Source organism: Aulonocara sp. 'chitande type north' Nkhata Bay, linkage group LG12, assembly GCF_057382095.1.
Source record: "Aulonocara sp. 'chitande type north' Nkhata Bay isolate Kocher_YH1m ecotype deep benthic linkage group LG12, A_spYH_male_GT1.1, whole genome shotgun sequence".
NCBI lineage: Eukaryota > Metazoa > Chordata > Actinopteri > Cichliformes > Cichlidae > Aulonocara > Aulonocara sp. 'chitande type north' Nkhata Bay.
Genome location: NC_141355.1, coordinates 4,060,825 through 4,084,064, shown reverse-complemented (window position 1 = coordinate 4,084,064; position 23,240 = coordinate 4,060,825). Strand labels below are relative to the sequence as shown.

At 41.1% G+C, this 23,240-nt stretch overlaps 1 protein-coding gene across 10 annotated transcripts in view; it reads left to right on the top strand.

Moving 5' to 3' along the window:
* Positions 1–23,240, top strand: part of fbrsl1 (fibrosin-like 1) — a 290,461-nt gene that overhangs the window by 72,214 nt on the left and 195,007 nt on the right. For all 10 annotated transcript variants that reach the window (XM_086313247.1, XM_086313246.1, XM_086313253.1 and 7 more), the window contains exon 2: positions 11,478–11,702. In XM_086313247.1, coding sequence (XP_086169373.1) covers positions 11,478–11,702 — 225 coding nt within the window. The remainder of the gene's footprint in view (positions 1–11,477; positions 11,703–23,240) is intronic.

The following is a 23,240-nucleotide window of genomic DNA, read 5'->3' as shown; positions in this document are numbered from 1 at the left end:
TGATTAAAGGTGAAAGGGTGAGGCAGGTGTACACTGCTATGTTAAACAGGCTCTGTCCTTCATGTAGAGTTTGTGTCAGTATCCTTTCAGGCTTTTACAATGTTGCTTTGGGGCTGTGCTTTTTGACTGGGTCAGCAGGAATGTAGCAGAGGGTTATGATGGACAGACTTTGACACTGAGCAGATTACTTCCTACGATCTGCATTAGTTATAAAATAGATATTACATCTTGGTGGTGTATTGCTTTGACTGCTGAGATACAGTATGAGGCTGCTGGTAGATCTGAGATTTCTTCTCTCCTGTCAGCTATATTCTGCTGGGATTCCTATGCTCTGTCGGCCCCCTGCTGTGTGAACAAAGCCAATCCTCATACTGGTTCAGCTCACAGCACGATGCACTCAAAAATTTGTCTGACGCCAAAACACTTCTGCTACGTTCTGAGGTAGTCGGCGTTTTATAATTGTGTTTTGATTTGACTTTGTAGTGAAACGACACAGAGAACAACTGTCAAAAATAGAGAGTTCAGTAAAACCGACAGAATAATGTGTTTGTTAGCATTCAGACGCTCGCCGTTTATTCTTCTTGAAGAAGCTTGCCATTAATGTCCCTGGTGTGCTTTTAGCAGTTCCACTCATGGAAAAACACTCAACAGTTGGTACAGAAAATATGTTGGGCAGATTTGTTGACAGTGTGAAACCAGCGTTACACATTTATAGAAGTTTTCTGTTATTCCACTCCACCAATGGGAATAGTTGTTGCCGAGGCAACACTTCCTCTCTCTGGAGAATATGAGGAAAGGAGAAACCCAAGGAATGACACCCGGCTGTATTTTGGGCTGTAGTGTGTGGGCTGAGCCACAGAAATCAGGGAGCTTCCTGTGACAATGGGTAGGAGGTTCACAGGACATACTGGCCTCTGTAGAAAGCCACTTTCCTGACAGACAAGCTACTTAGCAGTCTCTAGAAGAGCCTGTGGGAGGTGAAACCTGTGATATCTGGTAGCACACAAGCTCTGATTTAGACTTCAGGGATCAGACTGTTTTGTGTGTGTGTGTGTGTTTGCTGTTTTGTAAGCAAATTTTGTTTGTTGGTGATGTTTGCCATGGCCAGCAATGATTCAAAAACTGTTAGACTTAACAGTCGCAAAACAGAAAGTTGAACAGTTAGTTTTAAAGGTTTGTTTTCTTCTTGGACAACCTGCAAACATTAGATCAGAGGTTTCTGTGAGGGACCATGAAGAAAGCAGGCCCCTGGATGCATGCATCAGCTGCTGCAGAATCAACAAAATGATCAGCAGCTCAGACTGAGGAAGCGAGTCTGACAGCTGAAATAAACTGCTCAGTTGGTGGCAGCCAACTCAGCCAACGCATGAGCTGATGCAGAGTGTAACACCACTAAAGCCTTTTGTGATGTAATCAAGATTATGTTTGTTGAATCTCAAGAAAACACAAATGATGAATAGTTTATTTATGTGTGGATCACCCTCAAAAACACATAACATGAACACAAGGAGTGGATTGGTCTCTACAGTTTGAAATCACAGAAATCAAATCAGACCGTTATTAACAACGTGTCATCATGGTTAATATAGCATGTAAGAATAAATCGACACATGCAGTAATTGCATTATCTGTCACAGTGAATTCTTATTGAATTTCGTGAGTGCATCTCATCCCATATAGTTAATGAACATGTTGATTCATTGCCTATTTAATATTTGGATGCATTTTTGTTGTTGTCCATGGATTGCTGCTCATGTTATTGATCGCTCCTTTTACTTAAAGCAGACACACTGTGTATGTGAAGCAGATAAATGACGGATACAATGTTACATTCTACATAAATGCTATATTTATTGATCACTTGATCATTTGTAGTATTTGTAGCACTACATTGTGAAAGAAGGGCAACATATACCATAAGCACTTGGGAAAGGAGCAGGAAATAATTAATGGATGGATATAGGACAGTATATCAAGACTCACTTGCTGTATTAACACAGTGGCAATGAGGAGGAATCTTGATCTTATCCTTGAAATGCAGAATATGTGTCTGTCGTCTCATATTTCCTCAGTGTTTGTCTGAGGTGTTAAACAGATTTGAAGCCCATGTTTATTGTTGTACTGTACCACCCTGTTATTGCCGCATTCCCGTATTCTTCTCCCCTCAGCACCCGCTGGCCAGATGGTGTCACTCCAGGAGCTAATTCAGCCCTTGAACATGTGTGGTGCACAAACACACTTCCACCAGAATACACAAGCTTGAATAGTACTCAGATATACAAGCACTTCCACATATACTCTAAATATACTCTGACTGCGAAATGTGCAGTGGTACAAGTCAGGGGTAATTTTGGCATTCATTTTGACACCAGCGAATGCTACAAATACTCAAGATACTAAAACACATGCTTTTCATTAATTCACCCTTGACCTCTCACAGTCGCATAAATATTCATCAGCGGTGCATGTTTACATAAGCACATAAACAAGCATTAGGTTGCATAGCAATAAGAAGACTTAAAGGGTAATAAAAGCAGCAGTTTCGTTCTGTGGTCACACACACAGCTAGTTCAAAAACTGCAATCAGATGGGTGCAGAGAACAATAAAAGAGAGGCGCGGGAATGCAGCTGAGAGAAGGAATGGGGAGTTATCACCACCTGCACACACACTCGGCATATAGCAGCATTGCTGTCAAGAGGAATGCCCAAGCCAAGAGCCACTGGAAGAGCACACAACAGGCTCCAAAACTGTTAAAACATCCAGATACTAGAGATCCCCCTTGTGCCTGTTTTCATGCACATTTTCATTTGCTTTTCGAAGTTTGAGAGCAGCTGGTTTCAGTTAATATCTAACAAAATACTTGTTCAGAATTTCAATGGTCTCTTGTTGCTGCTACAAATTGTCACTTGTAGTGCTGCTTATAAAGGAGCCTGTTTGTGTGGCAAAGCAAACTTGACAACCTTAATAGTGCTACAGATATGATACAAAATGTGATCCAAAAGCCACACTTGTTAGTAGCACTAATGGAAGTGCATAGCCATATGGATTTTTACACAATAATGGAAACGTTTGAAAGCTATGATATACAGACATGTTAATGTCAAGGAAAAAAATATTGACAGAGATCTGAAAGAGAGGCCTGCCTGAAGGTTAGCTTCTGTCAACTAGTATAGCTGCATGCTAATCCTTCGTGGCTAAACCCCTACAAATTCTCTTTATTTCTCTGTTCTCACACAACACACCGCATACAGGAAGACTAGCTTACATTAAATAAGAGAAAATACATCAGATCACTTAACAAAAGCTGAAGTAGGTGTGGTGTATTTACTCTATGCTCTAGTGCAGCGTGCTCACTGCAGAAACATGCGCTTTCTCTCGTTCACAGCCTGATAATCTCCTTGGCACAAAAATGTCTTCTCACGTCTTTTACCTTTGAGGCAAGAGCTTTCTGATTGTGTGCTTTGAGGAAAAACAGGGCGTCTGAGTAAATGAGCATATGCTCTAAGTTCACCAAAGGTGCGTTTGATGTAGCTGACAGCAGCATAAACAGCAGGTGTGTGTTCCACTTTGTCTGAACAGTGTCACATGACGAACACTTCTAAAGGGAGCAGGCATGATTAAATCAATCCCGTCTACAACATGACAAATCAAGGTGATTTATTGGACATGCCAAGAGCTGCAATAATGTGTAGAGAATCAGTACAACAGCTGAGCAATAAATCTACACAACCAGACCTCAGCCAGCCTAAAGGCAGCTAAACAGTGCAAAAGTGATGCAACAAAGGACTCTGCTCGCTGCTTTTATGTCATGTGGAAAGAAAGGCTTAAATTTTGCATTCTTACTAAAAAAATACACAGACACAAGCAAAAGCTAAATTGTGGTGAAAGATCCAGCTCGACTCAACGTTCAAGATCTTTTGGTGACCTGAGAGTTCAGTATGAGTCAACTGGAGAATCAGTCCTGATATAATGACCGAAAATGTGATATTTTCAAGTCAAGCTTCATAAAAAATGTTTGCATAAAAATTTAAATCCATACTTAATACATTGTACAGTGTATTTAAAGGTCTTCTTTTAATGTGTTGTACATTGTTTTTAAAGAGTATATGGAGGTGGGTTTAAATCATGCAAATTTCAGGTATAATTGTTTAAGATTTCTGAAAGCTTATTATAATGATTTTATTATACACCTTCTGGTTGTAGATGTACAGCAGCAGCCACTATTTAAGGTGATTTTTGCACTTTCCAGTCATTTTTAAATGCAGATTTTGTTATCTTCGGACTTTATCAGTGTGTTAAATACACTTCCTTCCACATAAATTTGCTTGCTTCTTTTCTTATTGATTTAATTGGATGCAAATATGTAAGAGAGATATTTTAGTATTACTACTAAAAAATAGATGCAAGGCACGGGGGTTTCCTCAGGGCAAACAAGGCAATCAGTGCATCATCATCTAAAAGTTAAAACATACCATATCAAAGTGATCACTCTCCTTACATCTTGAACAGCATTCAGTGCCATAAAGCATCTCCAGCTGAGCATCTCCATCATCCTTAAATTACTGCCATCTTGTGCTCACGTGTAATGTGGTCTTTGTCGGCCCCTCCCTGAGCCTGTTCCTGCCAAAGGTGTCCTCCTGTTAAAAGGGAGTTTTTCCTTCCCACTGTCACCAACTGGTTGCTGATAAAAGGTTGTCTGGTTGTTATAAGGTTGTAAGGTGTACCTTACAATAAGAAGCGCCTTGAGGCGGCTGCTATTGTGATTTGGTGCTATTGAATTCAATTGAAATGAATTTTGAATGAACGAATGAGCCTTCATAGAGAAGACTCATATCACGAAGAGGGGACAATAACATCTGCCATGTGAAGTGTGACAAAACAGGCGTGTTAAACAGATATAAGCTCCACCAGCCTGATTAGCATGTATATAAGTAATCTCTTAGTATAACTAGCTGTTTGCCATTAATATTTTAATCCCGCTGTAGATATTGACTGTTAATCATGACACACAGTTCTCAAGCCTTTAAATTTAGCTGTGATTTTTTTTTTAAATAATATGTTTTAATATGTTTTTTAATTTCAATATGTAGGGCCTGTTTTTCTGAGCTCACAAGAAGCTGTTATTTTACAGATAAATGTGGTCCTGACAGGACAGCCCAACTACAAATACATGATTTTATAGAATACTTGACAATCTTAAACACCTGTGGAAATATAATTTATGTTTAGATTAATGCACAGAGTATATATGGTAAATGGCCTGTATTTATATAGCGCTTTACTAGTCCCTAAGGACCCCAAAGCGCTTTACATATCCAGTCATCCACCCATTCACACACACATTCACACACTGGTGATGGCAAGCTACATTGTAGCCACAGCCACCCTGGGGCGCACTGACAGAGGCGAGGCTGCCGGACACTGGCGCCACCGGGCCCTCTGACCACCACCAGGTGCACGTGCAGGTGTCTCGGACTGTAAAAGAAGAAAAGACACAAAGCTCAGTCAGCTTTAGTCACTTTGCAGCACCTCGGTGAAACGTACAATGCTATTTGGAAGTATATAATTGATAGTTTTCCCACAACTCCATTGAAGAGCACAGGAGCTGTGGCAGCCAGCCCTGCAATCTCTGTGTGGTACCGCTTAATGTCAAGGGAGGTGTACCCTGCAGAGCTCTTTGTGTCTCCTAAATAATTACTAGCCTTAGAAAGAAGAGAGTTCCGTGGAGAAAGCATGATGATAATGAGCACCAGACACTACTAAGTGTCTTCATCTCCCTTTCTCTTTCTGCACACTGTCTATTTTGTGAAACTCTGGCTTGTGTATGCCTCATGAAGACCCCGTTACCCTTTGCAAGAAACCTCAGGGTTGCTGACATTCCTCTGTGCAGAATGCATAAACCCTCCTTTGGGAACTAAACGTGCTTCCACAGTGGATCTCAAGGTCCCAGCATAACCATGTAAAGCCATGCGCTTTATTGTTAGCGGAAAGGAAACCTGTGTTGGATTTTATGCACTTGTACCCACACAGATACACACACATAAACACACTCCACTCCCCATGCAGCCTGGAACAGCAACAAAGCTCTCCCATTCTGTTGCCAGGGTAACGTGGCCGGGTCAAACCAGTCGAGCGGTCTCTCCTGTTCCAGGCTGAGACCCCCCCACCATCACCGTATCTCTCCCTCTCTCTCTGTGTTCGTCCTTTTTATCCTCTCCTCTCTCCCGCTCTTTTGTCAGCCCCACTGCCTCATCATATCTTAAACCACTTCTTCTCTACTGCTGAGGTCACTGTCACTTTTCTATCCTAGGCAGAACAAGGTAAAACGAGAGAGATTCACTACTTTGACCACTAGTTAAAAGCTTCACAGATGAATTGTCACGGAGGAGCAGGGAGGACTCGGCGCAGACTGAAATCTCAGAAAAACAGGTTTATTTACACACTCCAGGTGCACTATATACAGGTGAAGGAGAAGGGGGCCAGGGTTCCCAGGGGTGCAGAGCGGGGTCGGGAAAAGCGTCCAGAGTCTCCAAACCAAACACGAGAAATCTGCATACAGAGAACAAGGGTTAGCACGGAACTTTCACGGACAGAGCTCAAAACTGGCTGAGGCTAAAGTAGCACTGACGAGCGTTATTCAATAGTCCAGCGGCGAGGTGCTCTCAGTCACTGCCTTAAGTAGCGGGAGCAAACAAGGTGAGGAGCCACAGGTGATTGCCTACAGGTGGTGGAGGCCGGGAGCTCACAATGAGCTCCGCCCAGGCAGCGAGCAGAGAGAGAGGAGAGAGAGAAAAGACAAAACATAACATGTAGCCACACAGGGCCAGCCGAGCAGGCACGGGGACCATGACATGAATAGCAAGGCTTTTAACATTGTATAAAAAAGTAGACACGACATCAGGGGAATAAAAGAAGGCTGCAAGTTATGTTTTCATATTAGGCTTGCATAGGCCTTAAAGGTAAAGAAATGCTATGATGAATGTTAGACCTTCACCTGGTGTACACTGAAGTGCACTTTCACCAGCTAGTAAGCTCCGTCACAATTATCTGCATCAGTATTTTATTCTTTTGATTTGTAAATGTTTTTAACAGTACACAGTGTGATACACTGCTCCATTGTGTGCAGAAATAATTTCATAACCATTTCATAAAAGAAAAACCCTACTTCAGGCCTTTGAAATATGGAAATGATATCACAACTAAGCTGTTGCTGCCAGACACGGTGATGAATTACCCTTCTACTCCTGGAGCTATTATAGAGCTGTTGTCTGAGGCATGGACTGAATAAATGGAAATAACACACACAAACAGTTAAAATCTGTTTATTTAGAATGCAGCAGACATGAGACAGCAATGAGAGCAGGTGCAAATGCTCTAAACAAAATCTAATTGCTGTGTGCTTGAGCTTGAGCTTCTGATAATGCGATTAACAGAAGCTGTAATGCTGGCAAACACAAAACTAGACTGAGAAGCATGACACATTTTTATGTGTAGATCTACATCCTTTACTCTCACTGTAGCGCTGTGTAGTACATTTTGCCTCCATTGAAATGGCATCTATAATTCCTCAGTGGTATGTTGTGAGATCTATGCAAGAGGCTGCAGAAATTAATACATGTTGATATGACTTAACACTGCAATATATTGTTTGCATGCCTCTGGCGATGATCTGCGTTTTCTTTGGAGTGGCAGCTGCTCAGCATACTGCCCTTGAGGCACTGCCACAACCTGCCACACTATATTAGCAAGAAAGTTTGAGTTTTGAGCAGCTGATATTTATTTACTCCTGAGGCATATTTGTGTTTTATTAGTTTGCATTTCACTTGAAACAGACATGTAGCATGAAGGTCAAAGAGATAGTGGTGAGATGTTTGAAGCTTCACCAGATTCAAGTTGGATATGCACTATGTGCGTAAATTGGTGTTGCACCTAGTGTTTGGTTTTCTGGCTTTAAATAAGATGTGTATTTGATCACATGTTAATGGTTTACTGCAGTCAAACTAAAAAGAATGTGCAGCAATGTTATATTCGGTAGTCCTTTCATTTTTAATGATTTAAGGATTCTCTGTTTTCTATTATGTGGATTAGAAAATATCAAAAGAAAACCTCAGTAATATTGCTAGATTTGGTTTAAAGGTAGCTGAGTTTATTATGATAGACAATAATAGATGAAAGTGGCAGGGGATTTTGTGAGGGTTTAAAATGTAGAAACAAACTTAATTATGGCTTTTTATCACTACAGGGGAGGATTTTCCTGAAGATAATGCTGATTTTCTAAGCCCACAAAGATGATACCAGTACAGTCAAAAAATGAAAGCTCTTTAAAGACAGATTTAAAATCAATGATTGCCATGGGAGGTCGTCTGTTAGTACCACCTGGATGTTGCATCTTGAGAAATAAATGTGTCTACTCGTGAGGAGAAAAGAGTTACTTTGAGTCGCCGTGTGATATCACACCACAGTGTGAACGTGTGGGCAGGGTAACGGCCGTTTGTGATGGGGTAAATATGTCACCCAGTGGAATAATACAAACTATAAATACCAGCACAATGATTTTAGTCCAGGCATATAATGTGCATTTTAACTGCAACTATTTCTTGAGCTCTTAACAACGTACCATATGAAACATTCTTACAAGTTGAAGCAGAACCATCACACATGCAGAGCTGGGGTGTTCTTTCAGTTTTAACTTAAAATTTAATTTTCAACAAATTTTTATTTTTTTTTATGTTTCCTACAAATTTAGGTTTCTATTAGTTTCTCCTGCAGACAAATACAAATAACATAAGCAGCTCCTTTCCAAGTGAGTCTTTCATCTTGAGGAACTGCCGTTTGGTATTCCACACTCTGCTCCACTTTCTGCAAGTTCTGGTTAGAGTGGCCCAAACCTCACAGAAGATCTCTAAAGCAGCGAAATAATAATGACTGCCAGCTACAGGGGAAGGTGCTGGAGTTGGGTTATGTGTAACCATTAGGCGTAATCCTTTTTGCAGAAGCAGTTGGGGGATATGGATATGCGGTGGGATGGCCTGGGACTAGCTGCTTAACATGGATTAAAATTTAAAAATAACAGTGAAAGGATTTTCCACTACTAAAGTGATGAGTGATAGCATCATTCTTTCAGACTTGGCTTGCCCACGCATAGCCTCAGATTGAACCTGAGATCTGTGGTCAAACAACCGTAGCACTCATCTTTTTAAACTTGTTTTTGTTTAAGTGTTTGTTCTTGTTGTTTACCATTCCTGTTGTGAAGCACTTTGTGATATTTATCTTGAAAGGTGCTGTGTAAATACTTGACTCGCTTTATTTACTATGCATGAAAAATGATAAATCCAATAAGATTCTACCCCATACAATAAGACTGATACATTAACTGTTTTCTTCTTAACAACACAACAAAACATTGTTGGTCTTATTTCATAAAGGACGTTTATATCCCAGTGAGGTTTACTGTGTAAAGTGACCTTTGGCTCAACAAACAGCTGATTCCTTTCACAATGAAAATGTGATTTCCCTGTGATCGGCAAGTGTTGTACCCACTCTTAAAAGGTGTGAGAGAAGAAATTCTTATACATAGAAAACCCTGTTTTTAAACAGCTCCTTTCATGAGGCGTGGAACTGCAAGCTCTGAAACAGTTCAGCTAGAAATATTTTCAGTGTAGGAAAAACACAATTTATGCAGGACTCCTGGGTTCCAACATAAAGGTGGGTTTTAGTTAGGTTCCTTTCTCTTGGCAGTTACATTTTTGGAGATTGATTTTTGTCCTCCTTTCTATGGGAGTATTGTTTTTTTTAAGTACCTGATACATAAACACCTTTTGTCACGGAAGGTGTCATTCATTAGCAGTTATGAGCCTAATGTGCTACCCATCTGCTAATCTCCCACCTTTGGAGTCGATAATTTGATTATTCATATGGAGCACAGATTCATCTGCAGTTAGGCTTAATGCTGCTGGCTGTGAACAGATGCTGAAATGTGAACTTGCAGCCCTCTGGCCTCAGCTCCATACGGCTTCCAACAGAGACGTGTTGTCCTGTGCCATTCAAACACACAGTGATGACCACCGGCAGCAGGACATCACCAGCTCAGTCTTATTTTCAGATATGGAAATAAGGAGCAGCTGAAGCCCAGGAGGAGGGAACAATTCAGACACTTGACACAGAAGTGAGGCAGACATCAGGGGTTGTCACGGAATAGGACTTGTGCATGTATGCCAACACGTGTGCGCTTTTTTATTTTATCATCTTGGCAATGGCTTTGACTTTACTCACTTGCCAGCTTTATTTGACCTTCCTTTGACCATTTGTGTCTTATTATGTGTTATAAGTATGAGTCTAGAACAGCTGATCTGTGCTATGAGATGGGTTCATAGCCATCTTGAGCTCAAAGTGCAGTACCTTGCAAGGAGGAGTTGTAGAATATGTCTTGTCTGTGCTCCCATTGATTATCCCGCCGGAATTACTGAGGTTTGGTTGTTCATAGAGGCATCACCAGCAGTTGAGGATCAAACTAGGGCTGCAGTTCATTAGTAATTTCATTATTGATGCTCATTCTTTTTATTTAAATTGCAAACTAAAAAATCCACTCATGTGAGCTGTTCACCCATCTCTCCTTAGAAACTCAGTTGTTTGTGGCAGCTTGAAGAGATCCTGAGGCTGAGCATATGTGAAGGCTAACCATCAAACTTTACCTCAGCAAAACCTTTTAACATAGAATATTATTCATCTAACGTTTCGTACAGTTTTACCAGTGTAGTGACTTCAGTAACAAAAGCCGCAGCCACGTGGCTCTGTTATACGTGTTGGGCATAAAATTGGGGAGGTGAGGACGAGCTACCGCTGTATAACATACCAGCAACTTAGAAACTGTCTTTAAATTCCAATAAACAAACACTGCTTTCATACAGGGCATTGCTGAAGCATGAAATCAACAACTAACAAGGTTAAAGGGGGAGACTGTGTGGTCATAGACTAAATGTAAAGCTGCTGTATTTTCTCCAGTGTGTGTTAAAGCAGCACTTCATATCACAAGCTCATTATATCTGAACCATAAAGTGATTATAGGCTCCAGTAAGGCATTGTTCTGCTGCTGACAGGATTAAATATGACTTTAGAGAGAGGGAGCGTCACTGCTCTCTGCTCAAGTGTTTGCTTGCTTTGTATAAGCCAGAAGTGAAAGGGGCCGCACACTTGACTATTTGCCAGCTGCGGTACACCCTCCCTCTGTTCTTTTGCACATTTATCTCCTGCCAGTTTGTATATCCATCTAGACCTGTCTGCTTTGTTCTCGTTGAAGGATTCAAAGAAAATCCTTGAGACACCAAAGGCTGTAAATCTCAGTGTGACACTGATCAGTATCTGTCATTCAGTGCAAGCACAGAATTATTTGAGATTCACTACTGCTGACTTGATCTAGTTTAGTTTCTTTGATTAATACTACGTAATTGCCAAGTTCTAACAAAATCTTTTTCTGCAGAAGAAGAGTGGAGTTGTGAAGACGCAAGAGAAGAAGGAGAGGTGGAAGGAGAAAAAGGCGGCAAAGCGTCAGAAGAAGGAGGACGAGGAGGTGGAGGAGGAAGAGGAGAATGTTCAGCCAGTGGTGGATCCCCTGGAGAACGGCTTCCTTCATCACGCCCAGCGGGAGCAGGAGAGGATGAATGAGAGGCTGCTGAAGAAGACTTACTCCAAGAAGAACAAAATGGTTAGTGTGTGCCTGCACGGCATTTTAAAGTCAAAATATCCCACTGGCTACAAGTTCAAGTAAAGTTACAAAGGTTGCATGCATGTTGCATGGATTCTTGGCTTGTGTTTTGCTGACAACAGAACAGAGACTTGCACTCTGTCCATGAAGGAAGAGGAGGCGGATGCTTGGGCAGAGTTTGAATCTAATTTAAAAGGCAGACTGCAGACTGTCTTTTTCTCCAGATGCTTTCCATCCTTATCCAAATCTAATGTAAAATTTGAAGATGTTGAGGGAATGGATATTATTGTCAGCTGCTTTACTGATTCTTGCGTTCACTGGGACTTTGCAGTGTTATGGATGTCGCTTTATGTAGGAGACATGAGTTATCTCTGTCAATGAGCAAACCTTATTCAGTGTCCAGAACTAGAGAAAAATCATTAACTCCAAAACATTGTGGACTTCTCACCGATAAAGTCACTTTTACTTGGGCAGTATTGAAAAATGGTATATGGCATTTTAAAATTAAAGTGGTTCTCATTATCTTTGATATTATATTTGTATGAAAGGGCTTTGTTCCTTCCTTATTCCTGTAGTTAGAAATAGTGTTTCTCACATTTTTGATTGTCTTGAGTTTAATCTTTGGCTTTTCTTTTGCTGCTGGCTAATGAGACTTTCTTCAGTGGGCAACCTACAGGCAATCTTCTGGTGACTAAAGGTTTTTGGTGCACCACCTAGCAACCATTTGCCAACCTGTAGGATATACAAATTTTTCACTTGCAACTGGTGGTTACCAGAGAGTCACCAGCCTTTCTGAATGGTTGTTTAGATAGTTTAGTTTATTAAGATCCCCATTAGCACCTGCAATAGCAGTAGCTACTCTTCCTAGGGTCTGACTAAAACATTCTCATACATAAAAGACGTACTAGGGCTTTAGCAGTTAATTTCACAGTCGCTGCCTGCAACGTCTAGGACTCACTAGCAATTAGTCAGGTTTTTTTACACATAGACTATATGTAGAATATTCATAGAGTCTATAGTTGTGAAATGTGAGTATGGTTCACTCTAACTTAAGCCTGAACAATACCCATAAATTATATGTCACTTGATCTACTGTCAGTTGCATGTGCATTGTAAATATGCCACCCATGCTATAGCTGCTTGTTCTGCTGTCAAACTTATGCCTGAATGAACTTGTGAAAACACGAAGTAATAAGTGATCCAAATATGAATGACAGAATTCTTAACATATTGAAGCCAACAGTGTTACACAGCCCACATCTGCCTCACTAAGATAGCCCATCTGTGTGTTAACAGTTTGTTTAAATGGGTGGATATTTTATGCTCCAGTCCAAAGCCAAGATCCACCATAGTGTTGTTAAGGATAAAAGAGGAAATGTCGTCAGGAAGCCAAACGAAATAATGAGGCTATGTAGCCCCGAGGCCTCCTCCACAGACAAAAATATCTCTCTTAGATAAGATTTCCTTAGGAAGTTAACTTGGCTGAAAATGAGTTTGGCTGGGATATTTAGTTTGCTAAGAGACAGTTAAAAATTATGCATTCAGCTGATGCTGTATTTGAAATAGACTGCAATTACTGAACCAGATCTACATCCCAGTACAGATAATAACTCCATAATGTCAGCAAAATGCTGCTGTCAAGTGAAAAAACCTTTTAACTTCTGCTTTGTAGAATTATGTTTTGAAGCATGTTTTTAAGCAGAGAGTAGGGATTAGATCTAAACCTAGAAGAAAAATAAAGTTATCATTTTTTAAATCCCTTTTATTTCTCCTTTTCAAATAATACCCATTAGTAACATTCTCCCTAGGAAAAACCCCGATCTTTGATCTTGAACCACTTCCACAAAAATTATTTTATCTTCAGACTATAGCAGCGTGGCTGTCGGCCAAACCACACATCTACAGAGAATGTGTTTGTTTTGGGTTTTTCTGTTCAGATGCTAATCAAAATGACCATATCTTTGCTTAATGTAGTAAAATATTAAAACATACATAGGAAATCATAATAGCTACAAATCTGCTTCCAGTCCATTTGAAAATGGAGCTACAGGCAATACTCCTAAAAGACTGTATACCATAAATAATCCAGTACTGCAGTTATGTGGTCTAATGCGACAACAGCGAGACCAATTCAGGCAGGGACTCTATCAGGGATCCACAGAAATGAATCGGCTCCTTATAAACATAAACTTTTCAGGTGTTTCAACTCCTGAAGGCAGAGGGATCGCACACATCTAAATCCCCATAATAAACACCTCAACCCTATGATCAGTAAATAACTATTTTCCCAGCTGTATAAATCCACGAAGTACCTCTGGCTACATGTGCCCAGGTATTTGCTTGTTACTTAACCTTGTTTAACTTTTAAACCTTCCAATCCCTTCCCCTTTCCTTCTATTAGTTGTTTTCTTTATCTTAGTGTCTGGCTGAGGAATACTGTGAGCTTCTGACTTCTGTTCTTAAGTATGCCTTTAATCCATAACTATAACCCCCAACTCCCAGATATATTAAGTTGTATCCATATGGTATGGAAAACAGCACACAGTTGCAGTCAAAATCACAATACAAATAAATTATGTTGCATAACTAATGCATTACCTAACACCATGAAATATGAAACAACTCCTTTGCAAGTTCTGTAATTAGCATTTAGAAAGTTGCTGAATGGCTCATCAGCGCTTTAATTGTAGGTACAGTTGGTGTTTGTGCAAAACCTGCTTTGCATCTACCCGCCTGCTCCAGTAATAGAATTTTAAGAGGTTTACCAATATAATCTGTGCGTGTGACAAGCAAGAGGATATTTCACAATAATTACACCACACAATATAGTTAGAGCCTACAGACATTTTAATTGTTTTCATTTCTGTTTATCAAATACTCTCATATATCCACAGGTTATTGCATTGCACAGCAAAGCACCTACTCTGTCACCATCTTTTCATATATTTACGAGTCTATCCCTCACGTTTCAAGAGATAGTTAGCGTTAGTGTGTTTTCAAGGGTGGCTCACAATGATCACAGTCGGTATAAAAGTTTAATACCAAAGCCTCGCTTCATTTTTGTGACTCTCAAGTGATTATTTACAAGGAAGTACTGTAGATATAAGAGGTAAGGAATACAATAGACTGAAAAATCTATTCAAACTCTGTTTGTCTTTACTGTGGAATTCCATGCATATAAAACATATCTGCTTCAGATGGATTGGGCTCTGCCTTATTTGTACGTAATCTGTTCATAACTATTCCCACCTTTTATACTACTCTTATCTGTATATAATCTGCTCCTATTGCACTTACTGCTCTTGCACTTCTGATTAGATGCAAACTGTATTTCGTTACCCTGTATGTATACATGTGTAATGAACTACAACATTCGTGCTGTTATTTACAGACACATTTATCAAGATAAGTTAACAATAGCATGAGCACATTTACACTTAGTTATGTATGGGCGTACTGTAAATTGTTCCATATAACAAAGGAGACTTTGGATTTGCACATGTAAATAAAAGCTTTCTGTAATAACAAGAAAGGAGCAGCCACCCTGCTTTAAAGCAGGTGGTTATGTACAGTTGGGATTTTTCCTGGATGTGACACAGGCTTATTTACAGTTTTAGAAATTTTCATTCTAATAAATTGTGACAAATACGTAACCTTTAGTAACTAATACATGTACTTCATAATGATCGAATATACTGAGAGTTTCCACCACCATATCACCCAAAGTACACTTTTTCTCCTAAGGCCTTTACTCTGCCCTCCTCTCTGTCCAGCTTAGTTTTTCCTGCCCATATCTCTTGCTGTTTTGCCGTCTCTTCAGTTAGAGCAGGTGTCTCTAGTGTATGTCACCCACTATGATCTGCAGGCGAGGTGATGTGTCGATCTCCTTGAGGCACCCTGTGGTGCTAGAAGCTTGCCGGAGGACAGAAGCTGCAATGTCAGAGCAGAGTTTGTCACTGGGGAACAAGGATGACACTTGATCCAATTAGAAGACATGTCAGTACCTCAAGAATGGTCAAGTGTGTGTGTGTGACTTTGTCTATATGCACACCAAGGTCTAAGCTTTCTTGTTCCCATCTCAGTCACTCCATGGCAGAAGCCATTTTTGCAACAGTCCAATGTTGTTTACTGATGTTGTTGTCAGCGCCGAGGTTTTTTGATGTCCAGGACGGACATTGTTTGAATTGGGCAGGATAGTTTGCATCTGTTGTTGTGCTTGTTCTTTCAGCTCCTCCCTCCTCCTCACCCTATCCCTGCCATCCTCTTCTGTCACATGAGCCGTGTGTTCACTGCATCCCGAATCTTCTCTGTGTCCAGCAGCTTCATCTTTATCATCCTTTGTCTAATATATCCACTGTCCCTACTCTACACATGACCAAAGCATCTCGGCCTTGCCTCTCCAACTTTGCCTCCAAACTGCTCAACGTGAACTTGTCCCTGTGATATACTCATTTCTGCGGCTGTTCGTTCTGGTCACACCCAGAATCTTCAAAATTGCCACCTGCAGCTCTGCCTACTCTCTTTTTTAATGCCTAGGTCCAAACCATACATCATAGGGGCTCTTACTACAATCTTCTAAACCTTCCCTTTCACTCTTGGTGCTATCCTTCTGTGACAAATCACCTCTGACACTCATCTCCACCCGCTGCACCCTGCCTGTACTCTTTTCTTTGTCTCCCTCTCATTCACAGACATATATTGTGTCTTGCTTCTACTGACGCCATTCCTCTTTTCTCCAGATCCATACCTCCACCTCCTCGGGCTCTCTTCCACCGCCTCTCTATTCTCAGTACACAGTGTGAACATCATATTCCATGAAGACTCCTACCTGAGGAGGCTCAGAGTCGATCCCTGACGTAATCCCAACTGTACTTTGAACCTGTCTGTTCTCCACCGTCTTGTTGTCCTCATAGATGTCGTGCACCACCCTCACAAACGTCTCCGTCATTTCTGTCTTCCTCATTCATTACCACAGTTCCTCTCTTGGCACCCTGTCATATGTTTTGTGGGGTGGCTGTAGCTCAGGTGGCAGAGGTGGCAGAGCAGGTCAGCCACTAATCAGAAGGTCGGTGGTTCGATCCCAGGCTGCCTCCTGGCTGCATGCCAAATATCCTTGGGCAAGATTTGCCCAAGGATATTGGGCAAATGCGTGTTTGCCTACTGGTGGTGGTCAGAGGGCCCGGTGGCGCCAGTGTCCGGCAGCCTCGCCTCTGTCAGTGCGCCCCAGGGTGGCTGTGGCTACAATGTAGCTTGCTATCGCCAGTGTGTGTGTGAATGGGTGAATGACTGAATGTAGTGTAAAGCGCTTTGGGGTCCTATGGACTAGAAAAGCGCTATACAAATGCAGGCCATTTACCATTTTCTCTAGATCCACAAAGACGCACTTAAGCTCCTTCTGGGCTTCTCTATGCTTCTCCATAACTCTCAAAGCAAATACGGCATCTTTGGTGCTCTTTTTCAGCCTGAGGCCACAGCCTGCTTACTGATAGTCCCCTCTCTTCTTAACCTACTTTCAAGTCTTTCAAATATCTTGGTGGTATGGCTCATCAACTTTATTCCCCTGTAGTTACTCCTGCTCTGCAGATCACCCTTGATCATTCTTGAAAATCAGTACAGTTCACTTCTCTGTTCTCTATTCCTGAGACATCCTCTCGCTCTCCAGGATTAATGTTAAAACAAGCAAACTTTAAAATACATACTAATGAAAGTCTATAACGCTTCAAAGAACCATACCTCGTTATAAGCTCAAACTATTTTCTAAGAAAATAATAAAACAAACAAAGAACAAAACAGAATAACACGGCTTTAAATATAACACATCCACCTGTCGAAGGCAAAGCATTATTAGAGTACGAAAGTTAAGGCAATATCCATAAACATAAAAATAATAGAAATATGTTTTATCACTGCTGTAAGACTTTGGAAACACCGGTTGCAGACCACAGCAGCGTGCTGAAGGGGTCATGAATAACACATAATGCTAACTTGCCCATGCACGCATTCACTTCACCATTAATGTCCATTAGCACTTTGCGTTCTACAAACCCTGCTAACAACGTGATATAGCAACGCATCTCTGGATGCTCTATTATTAGGTAGCATCCTCCACATCCCCATCCAGCCAGCCTGTGAAAATGAAGCTAGCACCCTACATGCTCCTGTCATAGTCTAGCTGCTTCAAGACTACTTTCCCAGCTTCATATCAAGGTATGTGTATACGTAGTAAACCAGCTGGAGACAGATCAGATTAGCTGAGGCATTAACAGTGCATCGGAGCATGGTTCAGGGGCAGTTTGAGAGCTGTGATATACAGTACGCAAGAGCACCGCTATGCATCAGCAGTGGTGCAGCGGTAATGGAGGGTTGCGATCAGGATGAGTGATAACACTGTAAGGCTGGTTGTTATCTGGTGAGCAGCGACCCTGAGCGGTAGCAGTTCATCTCATAATATCTCTCTGGGCTAACCGCACTTCAAACTGGGAATAAGGTTCAAATGGGCATCAAGGTGAATCCTCCTGACTGTGTCTTACTGTGAAAGTTGGTGACCTGCAGTTTATTGTTGTTGATAACAACACTTACTTTGGTTGTGTTCATAGAGAAAACAGCTGCTAGATGAATCGAAGTAAATTACTGTTACCATAAAGAAGCTGCTCACTTTGGCAAGAAGGTACAAGTTTTGCAAAAAGAATATCTTTATTCTCCCGAGGCTTGACCTCTCACATCACGGCAATGTTGCTTATAAAGTTGTCATTGATTGAGAGGCTGTTGTACGTTTAATGAGATCAGACCTAAAATATGGAATCCTTGATGCAATTACAGGGCTGGAAAGCTTGTAAGTAGTAGTGTGATAGAAAAGGTCTTTATTCCTGTTTCTCAGGTTAACACTGCAATTTAACAAGGAGCATTATTAGAGGAGTGGATAATGAGGTAGGCTGCAGAGGTGTCTGCAGGCAGAGTGTGTGCGCGTGTGTGGGAGCGCATAGAGAACGACAGGGATGAGCAAAGGACTAGTAAGAGACCTTGACAGATGAATTGGGTAGCTGTATGTAACCTGAATATGTATGCATGATTGCATAGCAGATAACTGTCATTGCGACATGAACAAAAAGCAACCGTGAGAACACACAAATGCCTGTACAAGCAAGAAATACGTGACTAAAAAACTGTTTCACTGAGGGATTTTTTTAATCAGAACTTGCTCTTGGCTGGCTTACCTGTGAATCCTCAGTATTAGAGTATTTTATTGTGTCGTGTCTTAGTCATTTGTACCTGATAACTTTGCATGCTGAGATTATCAAAAGCAAAGTGGGCTGCGTAAGCTGTACCAACACAGAGCAGAGACCTTTAATTCAATAGGTTTCGTGCTATTTTTAACACACTGTAGATTCTGCAGCCTTTTTCACAAATATTATCAAGCTGTACTTTGTCATTCCCCAGCTGTGTCAGTAACCTGTTCCAGACCACATTCACAAAATCATTGTTTTTCGAATGTGGTTTGTTAGCATTAACCATGGTTTAAAGGCAGTGTTTCAAACTGAAGACAGCTCATTTAGGATTTATTTGCTGTACGTGTAGCTACACATTGGGAAGGTTTAAAAGAAATGATTTATGACTAGCGGACCAAGAAATTACATAACTGAACATTTCCATAGTTTACAGCACAGCTAATAGAATACTAGCATGTGAATTACATACAGTAAATAAGAACAGAAAGAACAGAATAGAAATCAGACTGACTGTTTACTGAAGAGCAAATATATCGCCGTAATAATTTCTCTACTAGTAACACATATTTTATAAGCTAATCTGATACTGATCCTGGTAGATGATATATAAGAGTCAAGACCTTCTGCACATGATAAAAGTACATTATTCAAATTCATTACATTCCTGGCAAGGGGGGCAGTGAACTCCTGTTCCTGAGATAATTTTCCTGTATGAATATGCGTCTCGTGTCATGATCCGACTGTGTGCAGGCAGGAAATGGACCCAAACGCAAACTCACTAGAAACAGGATTGAACTCAAAATGGCAGCTTTTATTGCTGAACCAAGAACGTCTACAAGACCTAAACTGAGAAGAATCTAACAAAACACACACAGGGAGACGCAGGGAGCAACACACAGCATGATCACAACACTGACACAGAGACACACAGGGCTTAAATACACTGGGAAATAACGAGGGGACTGAGACACAGAAGGGGAGCACAGCTGGGAGAAATCGGACATAATGGCACCCAAGGGAAGCGAAACTCAAGACATTCGCGTAGGACACAGACCTTCAAAGTAAAACAGGAAACGTAACATAGACGCAGACTTGAGTAGGGGAGACAGAGCAACTAAGAAACACAGAGAACAATAACAGGGAGACACAGAGGGCAGCTACGAAATACTCAGAGAACTAAAGAGAATACAAGAAAGCCAAACTAAGACACTAGACTAAAGAATAAACTGGGACAACAAAGAACTAAGATCATAATACAAAAACTCAGAGACACAAGAAACTCAAAACACTGGGCCACCGACCCAGGACGGTGACATCTTGAAGCATTTTCTTTTCTCTGTACGCTTTTTAAACTTTCCTAAATACCATCTATTTTTGTGCCGCAGACGGACTGACCACAGATTAGGTGAGAGGAGCCAAACTTGTCCCCATGGGTTTCCACTGGGGCTGGTTATGTTGACTTTGCCTGGGATGCCGGGGGAAGGCTGGGAATGGAGTCCCATCAGTGTTGAAACAGAGGTTGGGGAGGGCATAGAAGGATTTGGTGCCTACAGTCTGAACTAGTCCAAAGACAGTTTAATTTGAAGCTCAGATTCCTGCTATGACTCATGTATCACATGGATACAAGGTCCATGCATGAATGTGGCTGTGATTGGAGCAAAGAATTCACTGAGTAGTTGCCTCTAGGAATATTTAGCCCAATCACCCCTCCACTCTTCAAGTGGAGCCTCCAAGCACCTTTAGCAAGAAGAGAAGAGGAGGTTATGTAGATACTGGAATACATCCAGAAATAAAGACAAGGGAATGACAAATAACAGCCAAACCTACACAACTACTGCACCAGCTGTGCTTAGTCAGGTGGATATTGCTCCGGACAGTGAGCAAAGATTAATGTCAGGCCATGTAAGGTGCTGGGTTGCTTCACTGTTGAGCTATAATCATGCACACATCCCACCACTTTTAACAAGTCATATTCATTGAGATACAGCAGGGCTACTTCAGAGCAGCCACTCTGGGGACAGTTAAACCTGCATGGGAACATTAAATTAGCAGAGGTCTGAAGTCATGCTCTGTTGGAGCTGGGGCTATTGCTCCGTGCAAGCATGGAAGTGGACCAGAGGCGAGGAGAAGCGCCTGCTGGATATACTGTTTTCTTTGTGATACTGCAGTATAAGGATAAGCGCATTATCTTAAAGTCATGGTTAATTTTGCATTGCAGTACAGAGTGTTTTCAGTGCAGTTGTTAGGTTTTATACTCAGGAGGCAGGTGTTAGCTGTAATAAATTTGTCAGGACATAATTTGTATGTGCTTTGCTTGCTGGCTAGTTGTGATTGCTTTCTTTTTTTATGTAATTTATTAAAGTGGGACCTCCCAAGCTACATCATATTCTGGTTTTGCATCTGCTGGAGAATCTGTAGCTATAGCAACAGATATATTGCTCCTGGTAGATGTTTAACTAGAGCAGACAGCAGGGAGAGACACTTTATTACATCTTGTGCTTTATGATTTACTGGATCATTGTGGTTTATATTACAGTAATGTTTAGGGAGCTGTTCAAAAATGTGTGCTCCAGGAAATCTTGGGTATCTGGAGTCGTATTCCTCCAGCAAAGGCTTTCTGCCAAGCTGCGTCTCATAGTTTAAACAGCGAGTCATGTGAGGTCAGTTTTATTGCAAAAGGCTTTTTATCAAACAGGCTTATCACAAAGGTCTTGTACAGATGTAAACAAGAAATGAGATTGCAAACTGTGTGAGTGTGTGTGTGTGCCATTTGCAATGCTCACTTTTAACAAAAACAATCTATCTCTAAATCTACCTCTTACTAGAGTTGTCACAGGAAGCACACTGTCGCTTTGAACCTGAGCAGCCTTTACAGTTTTTTCTGAATGCTTAAACCCTAACTGTGATTCCTGTAGCACAATCTCTAAAACTATTCAGACTTATAGCAAAACCACTCACTGAGTGTGCAAAACTAAAAGCACAAAAACTGCTTTGCACTCAGTTTGCAATTTTGTAACACACACTTTGCAAAACTGTAAGCACAATTCACTGCACAACACTCAATTACCAAATTTCCAACACACTCCTAGCAAAAGTATACACATGTATGGCTATCATTAACACTAATTTGCCAACTGTCTGGCACACTTTCACATGTGAAAACTTTTTTAGATAATTAGTTCACTTTGCAATCAGCCTAAGCACTATAATCCAGGTAAGCTGTGTGTGCGGAGTACAATGGAGGGAGCAGAAAGAGTGAGAAGTAGAGGAGGCCGAGGAAGAGGACGTGGAGGTGAAGAAGTAGGACGAAGAGGACAACAAGGACAAGGAGGAGCAAGAGGAAGACGAGGAGGGGGGAGAGGAAGATGAGGAGGGGGGAGAGGAAGGGTAGGAAGAGTAAGAAATAGAATTGCTGATGACATCAGAGCTACAATAGTGGACCATGTAATCAACCGTGGAATGACCCTGAGGGTAGCTGGCCAACGGGTCCAGCCTAACTCGAGCCGCTACACTGTAGCAAGTATCATAAGGACATCTTGAAATGAGAATCGGTTAGCACAGTCACTCCGCACAAAGATTTGTAGCACTGCCATATGCCAATGAGAAACACACCAATACCATTGATGTAAAAATACGGAAATTGTTACTTTACAGAATTGCTAGATGACCAGATGCTGGGGCAGAGGAAGCATGTTCACTGCAGACCAAGTAACCCATATAGTCATTATGGCGATTGCAAATAATCCTATACTTGGAAATAAACACTTGTGTTTGTTTTGATGTGTTTGAATAAACACCAGTACTTGAAGTTTGGATCCCTCTATGCTTATGGATCTATGACAGAAGTAGCTCAAACTGACATAGCCTACCTTGTGCACAGAGAAAGCAAAAGCCAGATGTGTTTTGTATTCATACCATCAGTGTGCAGTTGGCGCATTGTGTGCTTAGTAGATGATGGCTTGTGTGTACTGTTTGATACGGAAACACCATTTTTACGAAGGTGTGAAGAGTTAATCTAGCTGTGTTTGCTTTTGCAAGAGAACTACAATGTTTTGATGATTGGGTGACAGGTTTTCTTATTTGTGTGAAGAGTTTGGCAAAATTAGCCAATAGTTACAAAAAATGTGCTTAAGCAATCAGAAAAAACTGTAACAGGCACTGAACGCCACACTTCAGTTCACCGCAGGGGAGCAGTGAACAAAGTGTTAGAAATGAGGTCGTTCAGCCCAGATTCTCAGATTGTGTTGCCTTTCATGTCATTTCAGACCGATATGTTAAAGTCAACCGATCCAGGCTTTTTTTTTAACGTAAA